The 22,543-nt window shown below is 41.5% G+C and overlaps 1 protein-coding gene across 1 annotated transcript in view; it reads right to left on the bottom strand.

Moving 5' to 3' along the window:
• The window catches only part of SPEF2 (sperm flagellar 2), an 89,871-nt gene that overhangs the window by 56,090 nt on the left and 11,238 nt on the right, over window positions 1-22,543 (bottom strand). The window contains exons 5-14 of the mRNA XM_033164731.1: window positions 21,272-21,412; window positions 20,810-20,886; window positions 18,160-18,358; window positions 16,989-17,177; window positions 15,646-15,833; window positions 13,882-14,053; window positions 8,272-8,491; window positions 6,386-6,519; window positions 4,003-4,090; window positions 1,632-1,708 (exon numbers count right to left, since the gene is read on the bottom strand). Coding sequence (XP_033020622.1) covers window positions 1,632-1,708; window positions 4,003-4,090; window positions 6,386-6,519; window positions 8,272-8,491; window positions 13,882-14,053; window positions 15,646-15,833; window positions 16,989-17,177; window positions 18,160-18,358; window positions 20,810-20,886; window positions 21,272-21,412 — 1,485 coding nt within the window. The remainder of the gene's footprint in view (window positions 1-1,631; window positions 1,709-4,002; window positions 4,091-6,385; window positions 6,520-8,271; window positions 8,492-13,881; window positions 14,054-15,645; window positions 15,834-16,988; window positions 17,178-18,159; window positions 18,359-20,809; window positions 20,887-21,271; window positions 21,413-22,543) is intronic.

Genomic DNA, 22,543 nt, shown 5'->3' with positions numbered 1-22,543 from the left:
GGAACCCTGGCTGAGGAGGAGGGTAGACAGGCTTCAACCTTTTGCCCCTCACTGCAGTTCAAATCCAAATCTCCCCATGCCCGCTATTTACATGGGGAGAAGCTCCCATTAGCGTCAATGAAACTGTCAATGGAAACATATGATTAAGGCTGGGATCAAAAGTGCTACTTAGGCTGAAATGGCTTGCGATAGCAAAATATATCTGTTTTTCATATTTGAGCAGGAAAACAGCGCATGAGGGATTTTGACATGTAAGTGGGTGGGACAACCCCTCTGCCAAGCACATGATGCCACATAATGACACCATGTGATTGACAGGTGGGTTGTCCTGCTAGCCCAAGGGGATGGGACCAAATAAAGATCTGGGCCATGAGCCAAAAAAGTTGCCCACCCCTGACCTGGAGAAATGGACAATTAAAGGATGAGATACTGGTGAGTTCAGATATTCAGAAAACTCTTGGAAAGATTCTGGGTTAATTTGCTCTACCAGGAATGCAACCTGAGAACTTGGCACAGAGGTAGCGAATCTGTGGGCATCCCCATTTGGCCTTTGAGGCCATTTCTTCCAGGCCACACCCTCCTATCCTGCACCTGATGTCATATATGTAAAGCCCTTTTCAAAGGGCAGGGCACTTTAGGAAAGGCTTCTGAGCACTATTGCTGAGCTACGGACGTAAAATAATATTGGATAGTGGTTCAAATGATACAAATGTTTCAAATAGTCTCTTCTGTAGATGGATTTATTTAAATTTATACGTCAGATGAAGTATATACACCAGGACAGGGCCCTGTTTCGAAAACTCTTCTTCAGCAGACAGTCTTAGAGTCAACGTGTACTGGTAGATTAAGTTACAGATAGGTAGCCGTGTTGGTCTGCCATAGTCAAAACAAAATAAAAAAACAAAAAAATTCCTTCCAGTAGCACCTTAGAGACCAACTACAAGAACAATCTTAGTTGGTCTCTAAGGTGCTACAGGAAGGATTTTTTTTTGTTTTTTTTTTTGTTTTGGTAGATTAAAGTTTACTCTAAGCTTCAATCAAGAACTCCAACTTCTTTAGTTATTTATCATGGCCAAATGGTTGGACACTTTCTCCTGAGCTACTGCCCCCAGCATAGTCAACAAAATCAAGAAGGGTAGCGGTAAATTGTTGGGTGGTTTTTGTTTTATAAATTAAACACTTGTCAAGACTAGAAAAAGTAGTTTTATTTGAGAGTGCTTTTTGCAGAGGTATTGCCTCCTGAGGTGTTCACACTCAATCCCAGAATTTGCAGTAAACAGAATTTGCAGGGATTTGTAGTATCTCAAAAACCTGCAGTGGGACAAATGAATGAGCCAAAACAAATTGTGTGTACACCACAGGCAATTTCTTTGCTCCCCGTTTCTCCAACAAGCTTGAAGTAGTTAATGCAGTAATAAAACCCAGCATAAAACAAACATACTACTCCAAAAAAGCACCACTCCAGATTCAAATGAATACTGTAAATAAGCAATACCCGATCATTCAACAAATTCCAGCAGCACATATGTAACACAGAAGTGAGCCAGCAAAAACCTAAAGTCATGGATTTGTCAGGCTCAACCTGTACTATATAGAAGGGAATTTTTTTAAATAAAAAATCAAGTGCATACTTTGGATATGTCATCCTCAATATCACTCATCTTCTCTTGTTCAATCATTTGAGCGGAAGGTGATTGTTCCACAGGTTCTAGGAACAGCAAAATGAGTACAATTTTTAGATGACATTTCTAGTATTAGCAATAGTCCATCAAACAAACATGCCAGAACCTTACAATAGCCACAGGAAAAGGTCCCTTCAATAATTTTGCCAACAAAATCAATCCATTTCTCCAAAGTATGTTATAAAACCAAAGCCTGCTTCTGCATGACCTTATCTTCCAGCAATTAATGTGGAACTGACACCTATTTGCAGTTTGGGGCAGTCCCTCATAATCACCTTCGATACTTTGGTTAAAAAAGAAATTAATAAATCATTTGAAGAAGAGAAGAAGAAGAGTTTGGATTTGATATCCCGCTTTTCACTACCTGAAGGAGTATTTGAATAAAGTATTTGAATAAAGTAGCTAAAATTTCGAGCCCCACAAATATTTTGCTTTTTGTGGAAGTGTGATGTTCTGGAGTGAGAATCCTCTCCAACCTACTCCATTGTCCTGAGCGAGGTGTTTTGTAATATGGTTGCTGGTGTAAATGATACACCTTTCCTCTTCACCTCATAAGTCTGTCCTTATGTGATGACTCATTTATAAGCTACCCTAACTATTTTACAATCTTTCTTGAAATTGCCATTTCATTTTACTTTTATCCCTGGGGTACTACATTACTGAGTTACTGCATCATTGGTACAGCCTATTTCCTTCCCTCGGGCAGCAAAATGTTTTGGTTGGTCCTGCGACAACCACACTGGAAGATAACCCACTTTGGAATCCTGATTCCTGCTTAAGACTCTCCACAATCACTGCCAGTTGAAGCCCAAACCCAAGGGTACAATGTAAGTCTGGCAGCATGGGACATTGCATCTATGGGTTCCAGAAGGAAGATCCACAAACATAGCCAGATAAGCTACAAAAACTGTGACTTGCTGCCTAGCAGTTCCAGTTAATGGCTGGACAGCTCCCTGCTGTTTTGCCAATGCTGCTGGACAGCTCCACAAACTCAGAAGTAAAGCAGGGAATCCAAGCCACATAGCAGCTACCCCCCCCCCCCCGATTGTACGTTTTGCTCTTCCTTTTTTGCCATGTACTGACAAACAACTCCTATCAGCATACCCATTGCAATGGGTCTGGCACCTTTAATTCATCATAAACTATGCCCACTCAGATGTACTCTAGGGAGTTCCCAGTTCTACTCCTTTTCTTCGTTCTGCCCTGTGCCCCAGATGCTAGTGTCAGAGAAAGGGTAGCGGGCCCTGGGGGTGCCTGCCTGCCACACTGCAGTCTCAGTCAATTGACCCTTATTGTCTCTTTCCAGGAAGCCTGGGATTTGCAGTTCCTTGAAGAGCTGATGCTATGGCTCTCAAACTGGGAGCTTTTCTTAGCACCTTCCAAACCACATTATCTCGCTACCATTCTAGGTAGTCTTTTGTCCACCCAGAATGGTGGCATTTTAGGTAGTTTTTTGTCCACCCATGTTGCATGTTATTTCCACTGCAAACTGGCATTGATTATATACCACTGTTAATTGTTCTTTGTTATGTGTTTATGTTGAAAATAAATTTAATAAAAAGACTACCTATAAAGCCATGGAGAGATGGATTGGGAAGTCCGGGAATGTTAGATAATGATGAAAACTGTATGATGCATATATAAGTTGTAAAAATGCATGCACAAAATTTAATAATAATAATAATAATAATAATAATAATAATACAGTAATAATAAACATCAACAAACCAGAATTAAGTCAAAAATATGAAACTATGCAAAGCACTATAATGTTAATGTCAGGGAACTGTCCCCGGCTCAGTGCAAAGTGGTGGAAGGGCTCTCGGGATGCTACAGAGAGCCCCGGCCCCACCTGACCAGCAGCACCTCCTCTGGCAGCAGAGGAAGCAGTGAGGCTTCCAGCGGGGAGGGGCATGCATTTCAGGGTATGGAGGGAAGAGGCTCTGGGGATGCTGGAGAGACCCTGCACTCCCCTAGCTCAAGGGGCGCCCCAAAGGTGTTGAGGGGTGAAACGAAAGGATGGGAGGCGGGGTTTCCGTATACCAAAACTCTTTTGTTGGGGTCAGAACTGGAAGGGGCCATTCCCGGATTCTGACGATGCTTGATACAGACATAAACTTATTAGCTCTGTACTGTACATAGTTTGCACAATAAAACTAGTAAAGGAAACTTGGAGTTTTGCCTGCTTACTCATGAGCAACTAACCGAGGACCTTACAGTTAAGTACAGAGCAAAATATAAGGCAAGCTTGTTTTGTTTTTGCCATCTGACTTTCAGTGAGATTTAACAATGATTTAAATCTTAATATTTTTATTTTTACCTTTATCGACCTCAGGTGTCTCATTGACTTTCACATCCAGTAAGCCATGTGCTATTGTTATTGAAGCCCTGGAAGCTGCCTTCAAGACCTTTTTGATAAAACAAGCAAACTCTCCATTAGATTTTTATTTTCCTATTGTTACACAGGAGTAGGTATTTGGGGGGGGGGGTTGATTAAAAGGAATAAATAAATAAATTTAATATAATACTCTAAACCAGACTTTCTCAACCATGGATCCCCAGATGTTGTTGAACTAGAACTCCCATCATCCCTAGTGAGAAGGGCCAGCAGTCAGGGATGGTGGGAGTTGTAGTCCAACAACATCTGGGGACCCAAGGTTGAGAAAGGCTGCTCTAAACAGTGGCACAATTAGATAACTGAAAGCAACAGACTTAAAGAACTTATGTGGAGCCCCTCTTTAGATTACCACATACATTATTTCACTTACAGTGGTACCTCGACTTACGAATTACTTGACATACAAATTTTTCGATTTACGAATGAAAAAAGTGCCCGCACGCCTACAAATTTTTCGACATCCGAAGGACATCCGTTGGTGGTTTTAGATGGGGTTTACTTGACTTATGAATTTTTCTGAATTTTTTGTTTCCAATGCATTCCTATGGGGAAATCGCTTTTTTCGACTTACGAATTTTTCGACCTACGAATGTGCATTCGGAACAGATTAAATTCGTAAGTCAAGGTACCACTGTACTTTGTGGCCTGTGTCCCAAAGCCCTGCCCCGACAACACCACTGACTCCACAAACACAACAAGAGACCTGCCAGATCAGATCAAAATTCCATCTTGTGCAGAAATTGGCTTCCCACACTGGTCAGAGAGGTGCTTTGGGGAAGCTCACAAGCAGGGCACAAAGGAAGCAGACCTTCCCTGTTATTTGTCCAGAGCATCAAGCATACGGTCTCTGGGCATAATTGCCATGACTAAGAGCTGCCTATAAAACTGACTTCCAAGAATTTGCCTCATTGCGTTACAAAGCAGCACAATCCTAACTATATGTGCTCAGAAGTATTAGTCCTGTTGAAACCAAACAGGGCTCACTCCCACCTAAGTGGAGTTAGGCTTCAATCCTAAATTGGTGACCAGCATCAAACACTTTCTGTTCCATTCCATACATTATGTGTTGTGTGAAAAAGCACTTCCCTTCTGATATCCTGATATCAGTATCACAGGATGACCTGTGTTTATAATTCTATAAATCTCTACCGTGCCCTGCTTTGCTTGTCTGATACTCTTCAGCTTTGCTACATATTGAAGGTACTGCAAACCCCATGTTAGTTTTGGTTGCCCTTTTCTGTTGGAGTTTCTGCCCTTTATTTCTACATTTCCAGCTCTCAGGTGGTAAGAGCTATTCGACATTGGACGGACTACCTCAGAAGGTGGTGGACTTGGCCATTTGGATGGTAATCTGTCAAGGATTCTTAAGCAACAATTCCTGCATTGCAGGGGGTTGGACTGGATGACCCTTGGAGTCCCTTCCAGTTCTACCATCACATGATTCTATGAATAACTTTCTTGCATTGTGAACTGCATACAGAATTATTGTACAGAGGATTCAAAATAGGACCACATGATAGATTTCTATTGCAAAAGGCCATTTAGCCTCAGAAGGAAAGGAATTTAGCCTCAGAAGGAAAGGAACTACAAATAATTTTTGCAGAAGCCAAGTGAATGAGAATCCCTCTCCATTTTCCCAGAGAAACCAGGCAGTTCCCACCTATCATGCTCCCATTATACAGATGGAAGCTGACCATTAGTCATAGTGCAGAGGTTGCTGGCCAGACAGAACTACTGGATCCATTTCTACAACATCCCTTGCTTCAGTGACATATGTGAACAAGAAGGGACCAAAGATTTGTATGGTTGTTAGAAATGTGCTTTAGTTCCAGGAAGTTGTTTGCTTCTTTGCATGATTAAGTTACTTAATAGCGGTTGTCATTAAATTTATTCTGTGTCTTATTATAGCTATTTTGTTTTACTGAATTCCGGTGTCATATTTGATTGTAATAGTATTGATGTGTGAGCACACATGGGTGGGTGGGTGGGTTGTTATATTTTTATTGCTCAGTTAATCACCCAGAAAAATGTGGCCCACTATATGTGTTGGGACTACAACTCCCACCATCCCTGACCATTGCTGATACCGGCTAAGGCTGATGGGAGTGGGAGTGCAAAAACATCTGAAGGGTAAGAAATTCCTTATCCCTGCCTTAGAGAGCCATATGCTAACTTCCCATCTCCTCCTGAGAATTGAATGGTGCCACCACTACAGACTGATATAGCAAACACCCCTTTGGAAGAAGCACTAATTCAATTAGGCAGCAGTTTATTGCTCCACAACAAATAATTTTTAAAGACTTACTTCAATCTGATTTGTAGAAGGCACTTCCAGTTCGGCTTGAAGAGGACTAATTTCATTTTCTGGCTCATTCTCATTGGAGGCCTGGATTGCCTCTGTGATCAATTTATCAATTGACATCACCTGGATATTGCAAACTGACACAGAGAGAACCCAGTTGACATAGGCTTAGATCTTAGAACACCAGAAGAGAATACTAGCGAATAAGGACGCCAGAGAATTCTGATGCAGATGGAGAAGGAAGCAGAAACTGCTGCAGTTAGTGTGTTTGTCTGTGGTCAGGTATGGAAATCAGTCAAGCAAACACAATCAGGATTTTTCATCAAAGGATATGCAATCAATGAACCCTTTTAAACACAGTTTTGACATTTCCTTTACACTGAAATGAATGTAAGCTACATAAATAGTTACATAAGTTAGGTGACTCATTTTAGATAGCAGACAACAAGACAGATAACATAGCATTTGGTGGAAAGAATGTAAACAGCGCAGGTTGTGATGAATACAGGCCAGAATAGAAACTGCTGCTTTTTTACATACTGCTGAACAGTATCACATGAATTCTATGTGGTTTTATCAAAAGCAGCACAGGGATTCTCTTAAGAAATCCTCACTTGTTCCTGATGGAGACATTCTTGGCCATTGTGTTCTAAGTTATTCTCCATTGATGGACCTGAACCTATAAACATGCCATGGGAAGTTGTAGAGCACATGCTTTGAATGACCAAGGTCTCAGATATTTTAATGACAGGGTGCTGGGGAAATACAAAACCCATTCCTTAGAGAGCTGCTGCCAGTACAGATGAAACAAAAAGAAGATAAACCAGAGGTCTGGTTCAGTATAAGGCAGCTGTGGAGACCCAGAACATAGATCTCCAGTTCATAAGCAACTGCTGGGATAATGCACTATTAGGAAATTTGAAGCACATCTGCATGTCATGATAATAAGTTACAAATCGTGGCTTACCATGCATGAACAAATTCCACTCTGAGCTGCCCTGCTCCTCCTGGCTCATGCTGGGTGGAAACTAGGGACAGACAAATCTGGCAACTTTGTTTTCTCCCCATTTCCCCCATCTTAAATTCGGTTCTCAACATTAGTCTGTGAATTTCTTTTTTGCTGAAGTCCTCATGAAAATTCACCACTATGAATTTCTCTTAATACACCATTTTATTTTGTATGAGCTTTCGCCTACTATACACATTTTTTGTGAAGCAGTGCCTCCTAATCGAATGCATTTCTGTATGTTAATTTCACTAAGATTTCTATGCACACTTTACTCCTGTACGTTTCTGCATTTCTTGGCTGGCAAACTGTCCTGCAAAATCTGGAAAAGTGCAAATTTAAAAGAATGGCTGTGTTTCAATATGCACATTGTTTCAGAAAGTACATATTGTGTAGGTTTGCCTCTAAATGCAAACTGAATACCATTTCTCCCATATCCCTAGTGAAAACGAACCACAAACTAGGAATAATTGTTTGCTTTGCTCCCAAGGAACTGTGGTATACAGTCAAGATTTGCTTTTAACTTTCCAACCATGAGCCCTGGTTTGGACATCATGCTAAGCCACATATTATGGCTTGCTTCTCCCCAAAGTGGGCAGGGAGGAGAGGAGCAAAGCTGCCCAGCCCATTCACCGTCATATGCAAACTGTATTTAGGAGTAATAGTAGTTTCATTTGTCTCATCAATGACTTAATTCTGCTCTTTTCAGTGGCTCCTAAGTGCAGTTAACTTTCCTTGGACTGTGCTTACCAAGTCAAATTATGCATTACTGTATCTCATTAAATTTTGCTGGGAGTTCAGTTGACCGCAAAGAAAGCAAAAATGCAAAAATGAATCAAGTCAGTAAGTAGGAAGAAGGATGTGGGGGAAGCAACAGCCCTACCTTCTTCCAAGAACTTTAAGCAGGTGCTTTTCCCACTGAAGAGTTTTCCCAAAATGCACCCCTTGATAGGAAATGGGGACAATACAGGTGGAGGCGGTTCTGGCTCCGGAGGATAGAAGAGTCCCAACAGTCTATGAATGATATAGCCCAGTATTGGGTTACCCGGTGGAGGTTTATTTGCTCTGATATCTTCAGGTGGGTACCACTCCTCAATCATTTTCTGTAACAAGACAAATTACAAAATAAAACTGTGTACATTTTCCACTCAGTGCTGCAGTAAAAGGGGAAAAAAGAAAAAGTGGGGTACCAATTAAGACTGCAATTCTAGACACACCTATGTGGAAATGAGTCCCACTGAACCAGAGATAACTTCCATCCAAGTAAATATGTACAAGCTGGGGCTGATAAAGTTTTAGAGGCATATGCAAATCATCATGATGGTTTACAAAATGCATGGCTAACTTGCAGCCTCCTCCAGTGCGACTAATAGCAACTTTGTGGTATGCAGGTAGGTAACACAGATTATAGAAAAATTGGGGATGGAGAATTTAACCCTTTACTCCCCATTGTTCCCTCCTTAATCTAATTAGCACAGACCTCGACAGAAACATGGTTCTTCGAATAAGTCTGTAAAGAAAAATTTGAAGATCCAGTCACAGAATTTCTGCCTCATGTGTTGTTGGCCCTCAGGCTATTAAAAATGTGGTCCTGCAACTAGAAATTGAAATCATGTGCCTGATTCTGTTCCTGTTAGAGTCACCAGTACACACACACATAATACAGGCAACAGCTGAATAGTTCTGTGCTTTAGTCTCTAAAACCCAAGTGATGCCACTGACCTATGATTGTCTAACAATCTATTTTAATTGTAACTACATTTACTCAGACACACTAGATGGTGAATATGAAGTTACTGTTTCCTACATCTAAACTGATGAAGATTCAACTTGTGTAAATACGAATACAATTTTTGATTTCAACAAGCATAGGAAAGCAAATGACTTTACAATCCAAGACCACATTTCAGGGGGTGAACATGAAATAAAGTAAAAAGCCTACTTCATCAAATGTATAAAGTGTTGTCCTAAGCTGGCAGGCATATATTCACATGGGTGTGGTGGAGGGAAATGCAAGCAGTGAAGTCAGTAGAAATGAATGAAAAATATTATTTCCTTTCCCCTCTGAATTTACTGGGTTTTTTTCTTTCTGCATCCAGACACACATCTACATAGCTAACAACTTAAGATACCGGTTCATGCATTTATTGAAGCAGACTCTAATCCAGGGGTAGTCAATGTGGTGCTCTACTGATGTTTTTGGACTACATATCCCATCATCCCTGACCGTTAGCCACAATGTCTAGGCAGATTAAAGTTGGCTCTAATAACATCTGGAGAGCACCATGTTGGCCATCTCAACCATGATAGCTTATGCTATAATAATTGTTACTTTCCCCCCTGGAACAGACTAACACCGCCACCTCTCTGGAAATGGGGGGGGGAGGACATGGAGGGTGATCTCTCTACCATGACTTCAAGACACATGTTGGCAGTATCTTGGTTTTCAGTTCCCTTAGAATTGTTATTTTACTAAACTGTATACACGGGCTAAAAGGCCCCACTTTCAGTTTTCATACCTGACCAGTTCATCCATAACATTTCTGATTCTCCAAACCATTGTTTGCCTAAAACAACAAACTATAATGTTGTGCTTTCCCTTCAAGCCAGGCTTGGAAACCAGCTTCAAACTGTAGTTTCTAATAATGATTTGATAGGCAAGTTTAAAATCATAGTTTCCTGCTTCTAAAGAAAAGGAAAAGTGTATTTTACCCAAAACAGGAGTAACTATTTGACTTTGAGTATATGCAAAGAAGAGGGGGAGTATGAAGAAAGAGAGTATGAGCACTCCTCTTCATAGCCTGCTCCCCCTCACTGTGTGCTGACCTGGTCTGAAAACCTGACTTGTATTAAGCCAGACTGCATCTCAACTGGGAAACTCTACCTTAATGTGAGTTAACAGATCAAAGCAACATCCTATTTTCTTGGCTGTTAGCCAACGTTATGCCAGAATTCCCAGGTTTGGATGTAATTGGGAACTTTGGCTGAATACAAGCCAGGATCTTTGTGGCAAAGCTGGTACACAACAGCTGGAGAAGGAGGAAGAGTGTGCGGAGGAGCATATCAACCAGCACTGAGTCACCGTTTCCTGGTTGAGATGACATGGAGATCTTCCACACTGGGCCATTATCTTGTCCATATTGTACAACTCTGCGGTTTCTTCTTCTGCACACATCAGAGTTCTAGCTTGCCTTATCATAACCTGAGAAAGCCACTTACTTTCTCAAAGCAATTCAAGGCTAGGTTTTAGATGAGATTGAACTCACTGCTTATCTCCTCAGCTGACACCGGGGAAGGAAAGGAGCTATTGGAGACAGAGGATGATGGAAAGGAGCATTTGGGGGAGGCAGACAAGGGTGTGTTTTCATAGGACATCTCCTCTGCTTCCAGTTTGTGCCTAAGTACACAACTGGAAGCATGGGAACCAGTACTTCAGAGGTGAAATATGTTATAATGCAGAATGGGTTCTCCCCATGTCCAGATCACACGCTTTCATGAAACTACAACTGGTGAGCAGTCCATACCTACTTGCATCTGTCATACAAAGAGGCAACGAGACATTGTTGAGTGTGCCCTGTCACTGTGGAGTTTGCATGTCTTAAGGGTATTGAATGGAACTCCCCCCAAATTCTAAAAACGGAGGTATTTCCATTCAGAGCAGCTGCCCAAGCTGAAAGAATGGAACAAGCACATCTACCTTGAAAACAAAGAATCAATAAAAAGGATAGCAGAGCTGCCATAAAGTGCATAAGAACTCCAAGACTGAACTACATCAGGGATTGGGAACGTGTGAGCTTCCAGATGTTGTTGGACTCCATCTCTCATCAGTCCCAGAAAGCATGGCCAATGGACAGAGATAGTAGTTGTAGACCCACCAACATTTGGAGGGCCAAGGTTTCCCATCCCTGATCTACAGCATTCCAAGATCTAGGGTGATGAGATGGAGAGGAAAAAGTCAAAAGCTGTGTTTGAGGTGACAGCTGGTCTGTGTCCAATATGCTACCCTTAACTGTAGAATAAATGGACCACTGGCCTGACTATGTAAAATGAGGTTTATATGCATCTTAGTGCAATAACTGCATAAAAACAGGAAAAATAACACAGCCATCAGGGTCATCCTGCAGATTAGGATCTTAAGCAAAATAACGAATCAGGGCAGTAGGCCTATAGAAACTAGTTGCTGGGAAACATAAATAGGAGATTGCTCTTGCAGGCATATCCAGTGTGTGGGTTTCCTGCAGGAATTCTGGTTGTCCGCTATGGAAACAGAATGCTAAATGGGCCTTTGGTCTGATCCATCCAGCAGGGCTCCTCTTATGTTACATTATCAAACTGCTTTTGGAGAAAAAGATGTAACTGAATACAAAATTTAAAGCACAGCGAAAGTTAAAATAGCAGCACTAAAAAAAAGTCAAGTTTAAATAGCAATTTAAGACCATATTTTTTCTTTTAAAACTGCTGATTAATTAGGCACCAGGTCTGAGTGCTTCTTGCAGTCTTTCTACTTCAGATTTAGTCACTAAAATTTGGCCCCACAACTATATTTTTAAGCATAGAGTCTGTGGTATCAAGATTACACATGGCACAAAACCACACTTTTATTTCAGCAGAACACTCTATTTGATAAGGGCTATAAACACATTCTGTGATGTACAGCCCAGCTGTACAACAGGACAAAAACACAGAGTTAGGTTATTGACCCAGTGTAACTTAGAATTTCCTGTGCTAAGGAGCAGCAGCTCTCTGTGACTTCAGACTGGAGTCTTCCCCACCTGGAAATGCCAGAGATGGAATCTAGAACCTTTGCCATGCAAAGCATGAGCTCTTCCAATGAGCTACAGCCCTTCTCTACTTATAGGAAGAGTTGTTGGACTTCAACTTCCATCAGCCCCAGACGGTTTGGCAAATAGCCAGGGATGGTGGTAGTTGTAGTCAAACAACATCAGGAGGGTCACAGGTTCCCCATCCCTCCCTCAATAGACATTTGGAGAAACATCTTTGAATACAAGAGAGGTTTCACAGTAGAACCAGCTATCTAGAGGGGTGGTTGGCTCTCCCCCACTGGAGATCTTTAAGCAGAGATTGTTGAGGATGCTCAAACCCTGGGATTTCTTACACCAATAATGGGCTTGGTCTCTAGCCCAAGTCTATGGGTAGTATTCAACTAAGTTTTACTCAAAGTAGACTGATTAGACTGAACTTAGTTGTTTTCAATGGGTCTGCTATGAGTAAAACGTAGCTCAATTGCCACCTTATGATTCTATGACCATAGTGTACTGGTATCATAAGGACTGAGCTTAAATCTACAAGCCAAACACGTTGAAAATAAAGGGAATGTACCATTTGATTTCTATGGGACAATTTAATGATAGCCAATACTACTGTGGTGTTGATGTTAAAGAGAACAGTCTTTGTTCTTCAAAGGAAATCCCTGTTCAAATATACAACCTATTATGAACAACAACTTTTACTTAGAGGTGTTAAAACCTAAAAGAAAGAACTAACATGCTTTGTGTTGTTGAGGCAGCCACCACACAAACTCCTAATGTAGACTTACTACTTAGTACAAAATAAAATGTACCAAAATAAATTGGTTCAGGATGTGGGCACAAAGAGAACATATAAATGTGGTATTGGTTTCCCAAACAAGATTTAAAAAAAAACTCTATTACACACAGAGACTATTTGCAAAGATGGTACTGCATAGACTCAAATAAGCTAGTAGATCCAAACCCAGGAAAAAAAATGTTATTTTATCCCTCAATGCAGCCAAATTGATAACAGTGACATTTGGAGAGTGACTGCATTTTGAAAAAATTGTATCATAAGATACATATATTCAGAGTTCAATTATATAATCATAGTCCGCTTTTCAAACTAAGGAGAGAAAGAAACATTATGTACTTAGCTATAGTTTCTCTTCTTAAGATTCCTGCATGGAGATGATAATGATAAAAGCTCGTTCTCAGAACTGCCTTATATAAAAAGTAATGATATTGAAATAAGCTGATCTCAAAATACCAGGAATCTGACTAGAAAAAACCAATTCACCTTTTTATCAGATGCTGTTGTATGAAATAAGACTACTCATTTTGTGACAGACGTGGCGTTTATTTCACATTAGATTTTGTGGACTCCTTTATGTTACATTTTCTAGCACAGTGGAATGTACTACAGTTTAACTTCTGCTGAAATAACAGCTATGTAACTCACTTCTCACAAATTTGTGGTGATCCTGCATATTGAGGTTACTGCATTTGTGTGTCAAACAGCAAAACAGTTGATGACAGCACAGCCTTCAAAAATGGGAACAATTCAAAGTATCCCCTAGTCCCAGAAAGACAGATTATTTAGTACATTTAACTATGTGTGCTAAACTAATATAAACTATTATATGAAATCTATGCAGCATCATGGACAAAAGGTGGCAGTCATGAGCAATGATTTTAATGAGCTGCATTTTCTTCCACTAGGCCATGTCAGTTGGGAGTACCTTATATTCATCATAATCTTTTTCATCTAGTAAATTCATTTTGTCCAGTTCTACTAATTGTCCTGGGGTTGGTTGATCTGGCAAAGGCATTTCAAACTCAGCTTGCTCATAAATCGGCTTTCCTTTTAAGAATAGCTCTTTCCAGTCACGCATCAGCTTTATTGGGATTAAGCTGAGGAAATCAAGCATATATATATATATTAATAAATCTGTGGTCAGATCGATTAAAGCATGCTTTCTAAGAATTACATGGATCAATAGCAACACAAAATAGGCAGTGCAAAGAAAGAAGAAATTAAGACATGAATTACTCTGAAGAGAACAGAATTCAACGTGGTTCCCATGTATTATTACCAAGCCAAAGTGAGCATGCACAAGCATGTATTGACACACTTCACTCCTCCTTTAGTTTTCCTGCTGCCAATGCTTCCTGGAGCTGAGCCATGTGAATCTGGGCTCATGGTCTGCCTTTCACAGACAAACCATGAGTGGCAGCAAGCCAAGAACAAACCTTGACTATAGCTCATAGTTTGTCTGGAGCAAGACAAACCACAAGCCCAGGTTCAGATGTAATGCTAAACTAAACCAAAGTGTTTTCTGTGGCTAGGAATGCTTCTTACCAGTTCTGTCTGGTTTGCCAATTCCTAGAAAGGAGCTCATGTGTTGATAACCTAGAGGCTGGATTACTACAAAAAGGCTCTATGTGGGGCTGCCCTTTGGCCTGGTTAGGAACCTCTGGTTGGTGCAGAATGCAGAAGCAAAAGTGCTGATGGGGGAACATGGCTGACAACATGAGACACCATTGTAGAAAACATCTGCACTGGCCCAACTGCAGCCAAGCAAGATTCAACGACTTGCTTTAAGGACTTAATTTAAGCTCTGAACAACTTAGGTCTCTTACAGACTGCATGGACCATTATATCCCACCTTGATCACTGAGATCATCTGCAGAAGGGTCATTCTCTGTCCCCCAAATTGGCGAGACTCATTTGACAGCTACAAAAAACTGAGCCTCTAGTGTAATTGGCATAGTCTTCTGGAAGACTCTGCCAATAAAGTTTCAGCAGGAACCTTCTGTTTAAACTTTAAAGCACCTGTTGAAAACTTTCCTATGCTGCCATTCTTACACTGACAGTGAACATACTATCATTCTGCAACAGCTGATTTCAAAATGTGTATATGGTTTCTATTGTATGGTTCAATGTATGTCTGTGGTAAACCTCTAAAATTTTTTTTAGAAAATAAATAAATTAATAGGAGATAAACTTGCAAAATACGCAGATGGCTTTCTCTTTACATCTAAACTATTATGAGAAACATGAACTGCATAACAAAGAAAAAGCAAACCACAAAGTTACAAATATACTGGTTTCTTACATAATTAAATGTACAGGATATTTTTTTCTTTTTTGAAAATTAAAGGACTCATGATATCACCTAGGTCAATGATGGTGAACCTGTAGTCCTCCAGATGTTGCTGGGCTCCAACTCCCATCTGCCCCAGTCAGCTTGGCCAATGGTGAGGAATGGTAGGAGATGAAGTCCAAAAGGATCTGGAGGGCCACAGCTTACCCATCCTGAATTAGGAAGTGTTTGGACTTGGTTGCAGATTGTTCTGCCTGTGCCTTCTTGGCTGCTTTACTGTCCAAACTCCTAATGAGGAAAGATCTATTCCTGCAGCTTTGGAATGAGTGTCAAACATTTACTTTCCCCAGTTCAGTGGGGGTAAATCAAGCCAAGTCCTGTCAGAATAAAACAACTTACTTGTTTGTCAGTGTTCGATATTCTCCTATTTTAGTTGATAAGTCAATGATTTGCTCAACCACTTCCCAACAAATTGAATAGTGCTTCTTATAGCGATCTTCAGCTCTTTTGGCAGCAAGCATTGCATGCAACTGTTTTTCTTTGAGGGCCTGTTCCTCCTGCTCAATTTTCTCTTGCTTTGCAAGAGCCTAAAAGGAGTTGGACAAAAAAAAAAGTAAGCATGTCATCCAAATTTCATGATTCCTAGCCACAGTCCCAAATCCATGTGATCTCACATGACTTCCTTCCACTGCAAAAGTTTTCTCTCTTAATGCCTAATTTTCAGTGGCTGTGGGTTTGAGCTTACTTTATCACCGTGAGATGGCCAAGAGTGGTGTGCGTTAGTGACTAGCAGAGTGGGGCTGGATTGCTCACCTGTTTTCCCAACACCGCACATTGCTGCCAATCACTATTAGGGAGAAGGGGAGGGGCAAGCCAATAGGGAGCTCAGGGAGAAGCCTGGGCTGTTTGTTTGCCTGCACAGTGATGACTAGAAGCCAATGCATACAAACATAGCACTGCTATGTGCACTCTGTAAATTAGCCGTAACCCCTACATGGGACAAATCTCCACCTGGCAGCACAAGATGAATGCATTCACATCCACAATGCACACCATTCTCAACATTTTCAAGCTGCATTAGAATGCAACCAAACCTAACACTTAAAGGTAAAGGTAAAGGGACCCCTGACCATTAGGTCCAGTCGCAGACGACTCTGGGGTTGTGGCACTCATCTTGCTTTATTGGCCGAGGAAGCCGGCGTACAGCTTCTGGGTCATGTGGCCAGCATGACTAAGCCACTTCTGGCGAACCACAGCAGTGCACGGAAACACCATTTACCTTCCCGCCGGAGCGGTACCTATTTATGCTCGCCACAAAGATAAATAAAAGGCTTTGCTGTATTATTATTATTATTATTATTATTATTATTATTATTATTATTTTGTTCTGGCCTTGCATCCTCTAATTATGGCAGTAGACTAAGAAAACAATGTTCTGGCCAAGCTTACAAAGTTGCTTCCCAACCTAAGGGAAACTGGTATATTGGAGGAGTTGATAACCTTCCGCTTCCACCCAGCACTAAGATTCAGCCACTTTCTGTGTCCTTCTATTCTGCTGATTACGTGGGTTTCTTTGGCAACAAGTTGGAGCCCTTTAACCATATACCTCCAAAGGAGCTTGAAGGCAAATTCAACTCAGAATAAATGCAATTATGAATGTAAGAGACAAGACAGACCAAGAGCTTTCTTTAAAAAAAAAAAAAAGGACAAGGACGATGGAGGAGAAAATAATGAATGTTTACCTCCTCTCTGTCAAGAGCTTCTTGGAATTCTTTGAGCCGTCTCTCCTCAAACTGCTTTTCTCTGTAAATCCTGTTCTGCCACATCACTTCTTTCTCATGCCGCACGTGCAGCAGTTGCACAGCGATCCTCCGCTCTTGCTGGGATTGTCTCATTAGCCGGTTGATGAGCTGCTCTTCTCTATATGCCTCCTGAAATAAAATTAAAAGACAACCTACGATAGTATGCTTAACTACTTCCCCCGTTGCTACGTATGAAAAAAGCAAAAGAACAAACTGAAAATCCATGGTAGGGCCTAAATTCACTTGCGAGTAAACTCAATTGAACTGAGTGGGACCTGCTGCCAAGTAATCACGCATAGCTTTTGCACTGCACATTAGATTACCCCCTGCTAAGTGCTAAGCAGGAGCCCCTGCATGTAGTCTGAAAACTGCTACAACTGCTGCCCTTTGAAGTTTCAGCGTCATGTCAGTTTTTTCTTGCTACCATTTTGCTCAAAATCAAGCCTGATGAACTCTGAAGAACAAAAAGGCTTGTTTGCAGTTTTGGTTGGACTCCATAAAAACTATGGCTGTCAAGGGTGCTTCCCAGCCAATGGAATACACACAGCAGATAGTGAACTCTTTAATGTCAAATATAACACTTAGCGTTGCTTCTATAGCTCTGGATGCTTACACACACTATTCCCAGGTTTGCGCTCTATGGAGCAGTTGCAGCCAGTCCCCATCCACCAGCTTATGTATCTTCCCCCGACAGGCTGCGCACAAACAGCCAGAGACTATGCCTGTGTGCAAATTTCCTCTGCTCATCCCTTTTCAATCCCCTCTTGGTTCTGTGAGACAGTGGAGCAGGAGAGGGTGGGGAAGCACCCGGCCCTTCACTTGCCTGGCCTGCCTCTCCCTCCTCTTCTGATGTACCCTGTGCTCCACCCTGCAGCTTTGAAGCTTCCCCTGCTTCTAACTCTTGCCTCTTGGCTGGTACAGTTCCCCGCAAATCACTGACCTCCACTCCCAAGTCAGACTCCTGCCAGTCCCTGAAAATGCCCAAGTACAGATTTCCCTCCACTAATGGGCGTCACTATGGTAGTTGTGTACCTTAGCACAAACTGATAACTCGCTGCCATTTTGTCAGTGTGTAACCCAAAAATCTGAGAAAGCAGTACATCTAACTCACTTCTTGTGCTTCATGGGCTATTAGTTGCTCCCTTAACATTTTCCGCCGTCTTTTCTCCCGTTGTTCGCGGGCAAAAGTATCCTCCTCAAGACGTTTCTGAATTTTCCTGATATATTCGTCATCTGAGTAGGTGTTCAACAGGTCAGTTATGGCTGGAGTTGTATCCAGTTCCTGTGTCTGCATTACCGAATGCACCATGCTAAAAATAATAATTGGGGGCATCAAGTGTTATATAAATACATATGTAAGGCACAAAGGAACTGCCACCAGTATGTCTCATCAAATGTTGTGACTATTGTCAATGATCTTCACAGTGCTGTCAATCCTTGCACAGAGCTTTATAGAGTTACATGGTGTTTGTGTGTGGAATCAGAGCATTTCCAGGAAGCACCTCTCAACTTTTGCAGCTTCAGCCTCCATTGGCTCTCCAGGGCCATCTTGCCCCATGATGCCTTGCTCTGAGGAAGGGTTCTATGTCACAGAGGGGAGGCACTTTGAGGTGAGAAGACCCAGGAGACCTATTGGAATGCCACAACCACTTTGCGATGGTGGCAGAAACTGTTAAAAGAAAGGAGAAGCATCTGTTTTTTACTTACATGCTTCTATCTTCCTCCAAAGTCTTTAGGCCTTTAAAGTTCTGGGAGCCTGGGCTCTCTCCATTTTAATTCCCTACCACCCTTTCGAAAGTGCTAAAAGGAGAACATTCAACAAAAAGGAGGCAGCTGCTGTCCCATGGTGCTCAAGCGTGAAACTAGATGTGATGCTAATCATGTGTCTGGCCTTTACATGCTTGGGGGTTTTTTTTTGCTACTGGAAGGATTTTTTGTTTGTTTGTTTGTTTTGACTATGGCAGACCAACACGGCTACCTACCTGTAATTGGTTTTTTTGTTTACTATGTAGGGGATGTGCTGGGTCGTGGGGGTGAGGGCACACAATCCAGATTGGAACAACCATGAAGTGGGTGGGTAGGTGATGGAGGGAAGAGAGGATATTTAGCTCTTTGACTGTTTCATACAGTTTGTGGCTCTTATAGATGATTCAGTTATTTTTTTGAATTTGAATTTTAATTGTTTAATTCTTTTTGGAAATTGTCCTGGGAATAAGACCAAAGGGCAGTATATAAAAAAGATTAGCATAGCTCCCCTATGATCCATTTGCTGCACTTGAACCTGTACAGAACCTGAACTGCTGGTGCATAAAATCTATTGGCAGAGCAGCTTTTTAAATAGTATCTTTAAGGGAAAGGCATTTACTGTTGAAGTTCAGGATAAATCATCACTAAGGGATGATAGTGAAAATGGTTCAGACTTCCCAATGGAAGAGAGGGGTAGGATTAGGCAATGAAAGTGGATGGAGTGATCCAACAGAGCACACATTGTATAATAAGATTTTCAGAAAGCTTTTGATAAAATCGCTGGCCAAAGACTCCTGAGTAAGTTTAATAGTCATGGGATAAAAGGACAGGCCATCTTATGGATCAGTAAATGCTTAAATAACAGGAATTAGAGAGCAGGTTCTCACAGTGGAAGGATGTAACAGCTGAGGTCTCTCAGTGTTCAGTATTGGTCTCTGGAGTAAGGGGTGAGCAATTAAGTGACTAACTTTGTTCATAATAATAAATTGCTCAGGGTGACAAGAACAGAAAAGGATTGCAGAGAGCTCGAGAAGGTTCTCTCCAAACTGGGTAAATGGTCAGTAAAATGCCAAATGCAATTCACTGTAAGCAAGTGTAATGTGATGTACATTGGGACAAACGGTCCTAACTTCACATATAACCTAATGGGGTCTGAACTGGTGGGAGACTGGCCACAAAGGAAATATCGGGGTCATAGTGAAAATGGTAATTGAAAATGGTGAACCAGCATGTGGCAGCTGTGAAAGATGCAAATTCCAGATTGCTGATCATTAGGAAAGAAACTGAAAATAATATTGCCAATTATAGTTATAGCTGACAACTTTTCCCTTTTTTAAAAGGAAATTCCCTTATTCCGAATAGGATTCCTCACAAGAAAAGGGAAAAGTTGACAGCTATGATTATAGTTAGTGCACTTGGAATACAGTTCTGGTCAACACACCTCAGAAAAGAATATTGTTGAGCTGGAAAAGGTTCAGAAAATGGCAACCAAAATTATCATGAAGCTAGAACAACTCCCCTATGAGAAAGAAAACCACAACTGGGAGTTTTAATTTACAAAAAAAGTTAAGTAAGGGGGGGGGACATGGTAGAGGGGTATAGCAGGATATCTAGGGTGGAGCAAGTGGACAGAAAGGTTTTCATTTGAAGTCCTACAATTGCTTTAGGAACCCCAAGATACTCTGGAGTGGAAATATATACAAACATTCTTAAACTGTATATATCACTCCAATAGCTCGTGAAAAAGCATTTGTATAATAAGCCACAAGTCAATAGAAAGTACTTCCAACAAAAAATTAAAACGAAGAAGGCAATGTTTCCAGCAAGCAGAATTTAATGTCAGTGCAGTAACTTCCAACACATTTTATCTGCCTATCTGCATGACAAGCTATTTGCCTAGAAAGAATGCTTATTAACCAGGTGACTGGCAGCTTCAAGACTGGGAGACTCTCACTTCCTTCAGTTTCCACATGGAACAGCAAGACTACCCAGAAGTCACTTGTTCCAAACATTACCTCTCAGTCAGCCTGGTAGGCATGCCACTCTCTTTCTTCATCTGCTTTTCAAACTTCTTAATTTCTGCATAGGTGATCTGAAAAACAAGCAGGCACATCTGAATCTCCTTCCTTTTGTTCAATACCCTGCAACACAGGGGAGGCATCTTCTTCAGCTCAAAGGCCACATACCCTCATAGCTAACCTGCCAGGGTCCCCAAGCCCCTTCCCAAGAGCTATTCTACCAGAATTTCATTTACACACTCATGCACACATTCTTCAAACATCATGATACACAATGGATGAATAATTCCATAGCTCACATAACTGATAATTCTACAAACATTTCCCCCCCTGAATCACATTAAGCAGACTTTGTTTCCAAGTGGAGGTATTTGGGATGCAGTGCCAGAGCAATGAATACTTAGTGCATTCCACTGCCTATGATTTTTAAATTTCCAGTTCTAAAAGTTCAGAACTTACCTCTGCTTCTTTCCTCCTTCTCATAATCTTTTGGTCTTCGATTGCCTTGACGGGGCGCTGCAGTACTGGTTTGGGAATCTGGATAATTGATGCTTGAATTTTAGCCATTATTTCATGCTGCCTTCGATTTTCCACCATTTTCTAAATATCCAATGAGAAGGCAATGAGCTATTTAAAACTGGCTACCAAATGTTAAGTAAGTATTAATTACCCACAAAGCGCTATCATTTTAGAGTCACTTTCTGCCCACACAAAGGTCGGAAACATATTACAAAATTGGGAGGAGTAAATAATGGGAGCTTTTTTGTTTTTTGTTTTAAAAAAACAAAGCAAAAAGTAAATGAGATATTATGAGAAGTTAAAGGGCTTGTAATCACTATAAACAGCATCTCAAATAAGTTCGCCATTTCTTACCATTTGGCTTTTGTTACATGTTGGACCCCTGGACGGTTAAGTCCAGTCAAAGGTGACTATGGGGTTGTGACGTTCATCTTGCTTTCAGGCCAAGGGAGCCAGTGTTTGTCTGCAGACAGCTTTCCGAGTCATGTGGCTAGCATGACTTAACCGCTTCTGGTGCAACGGAACAACGTGATGGAAACCAGAGCACACGGAAACGCCGTTTACCTTCCCACCACAGCAGTACCTATTTATCTGCTTGCATTGGTGTGCTTTCGAACTGCTAGGTTGGCAGGAGCTGGGACAGAGCAATGGGAGCTCACCCCGTCATGAGGATTCAAACCGCTGACCTTCTGATCGGCAAGCCCAAGAGGCTCGGTGGTTTAGACCACAGCACCACCCACACCCCTATTTGTTACATAAGAACATAGGAATCAGACCATTGGTCTACCTAGCTCAGTACTGTCTGCACTGACTGGCAGTGGCTCTCCAGGGTTTCAGGCAGGAGTCTCTCCCAGCCCTACCTGGAGATGCTGGGAATGGAAGCTTGGACCTTCTGAATGCAAAGCAGATGTTCTACCTATGAGCATGCCCAGGGGTGGTTTCTCTGCAAGCAAATGATGGGCTGCAGGGTAGTGCAAGTCACACAGAGCCCTGCCTCCTGTTTGTCAAGTGCTACCCAGACTGCGGTAGGACATCCTACCATGTCACATAGGAGGAACTTGCTGCTGAATGTGGGATGGCACATTCCTCACAACCTACACGTTTTTCACACTTTTTCACAGTATTTTCACGTTTTTCACAGTATGCAGCATCCTCAGGCAATCACTAGGGCTTAAGTGCCCCAGTGGGTTCCTAGTCCTAACACAGGGCCCA

Source organism: Lacerta agilis, chromosome 11, assembly GCF_009819535.1.
Source record: "Lacerta agilis isolate rLacAgi1 chromosome 11, rLacAgi1.pri, whole genome shotgun sequence".
Classification (NCBI taxonomy): Eukaryota; Metazoa; Chordata; class Lepidosauria; order Squamata; family Lacertidae; genus Lacerta; species Lacerta agilis.
The sequence above is the reverse complement of the archived record's forward strand: the minus strand, read 5'-3'. Positions and strand labels throughout refer to the sequence as shown.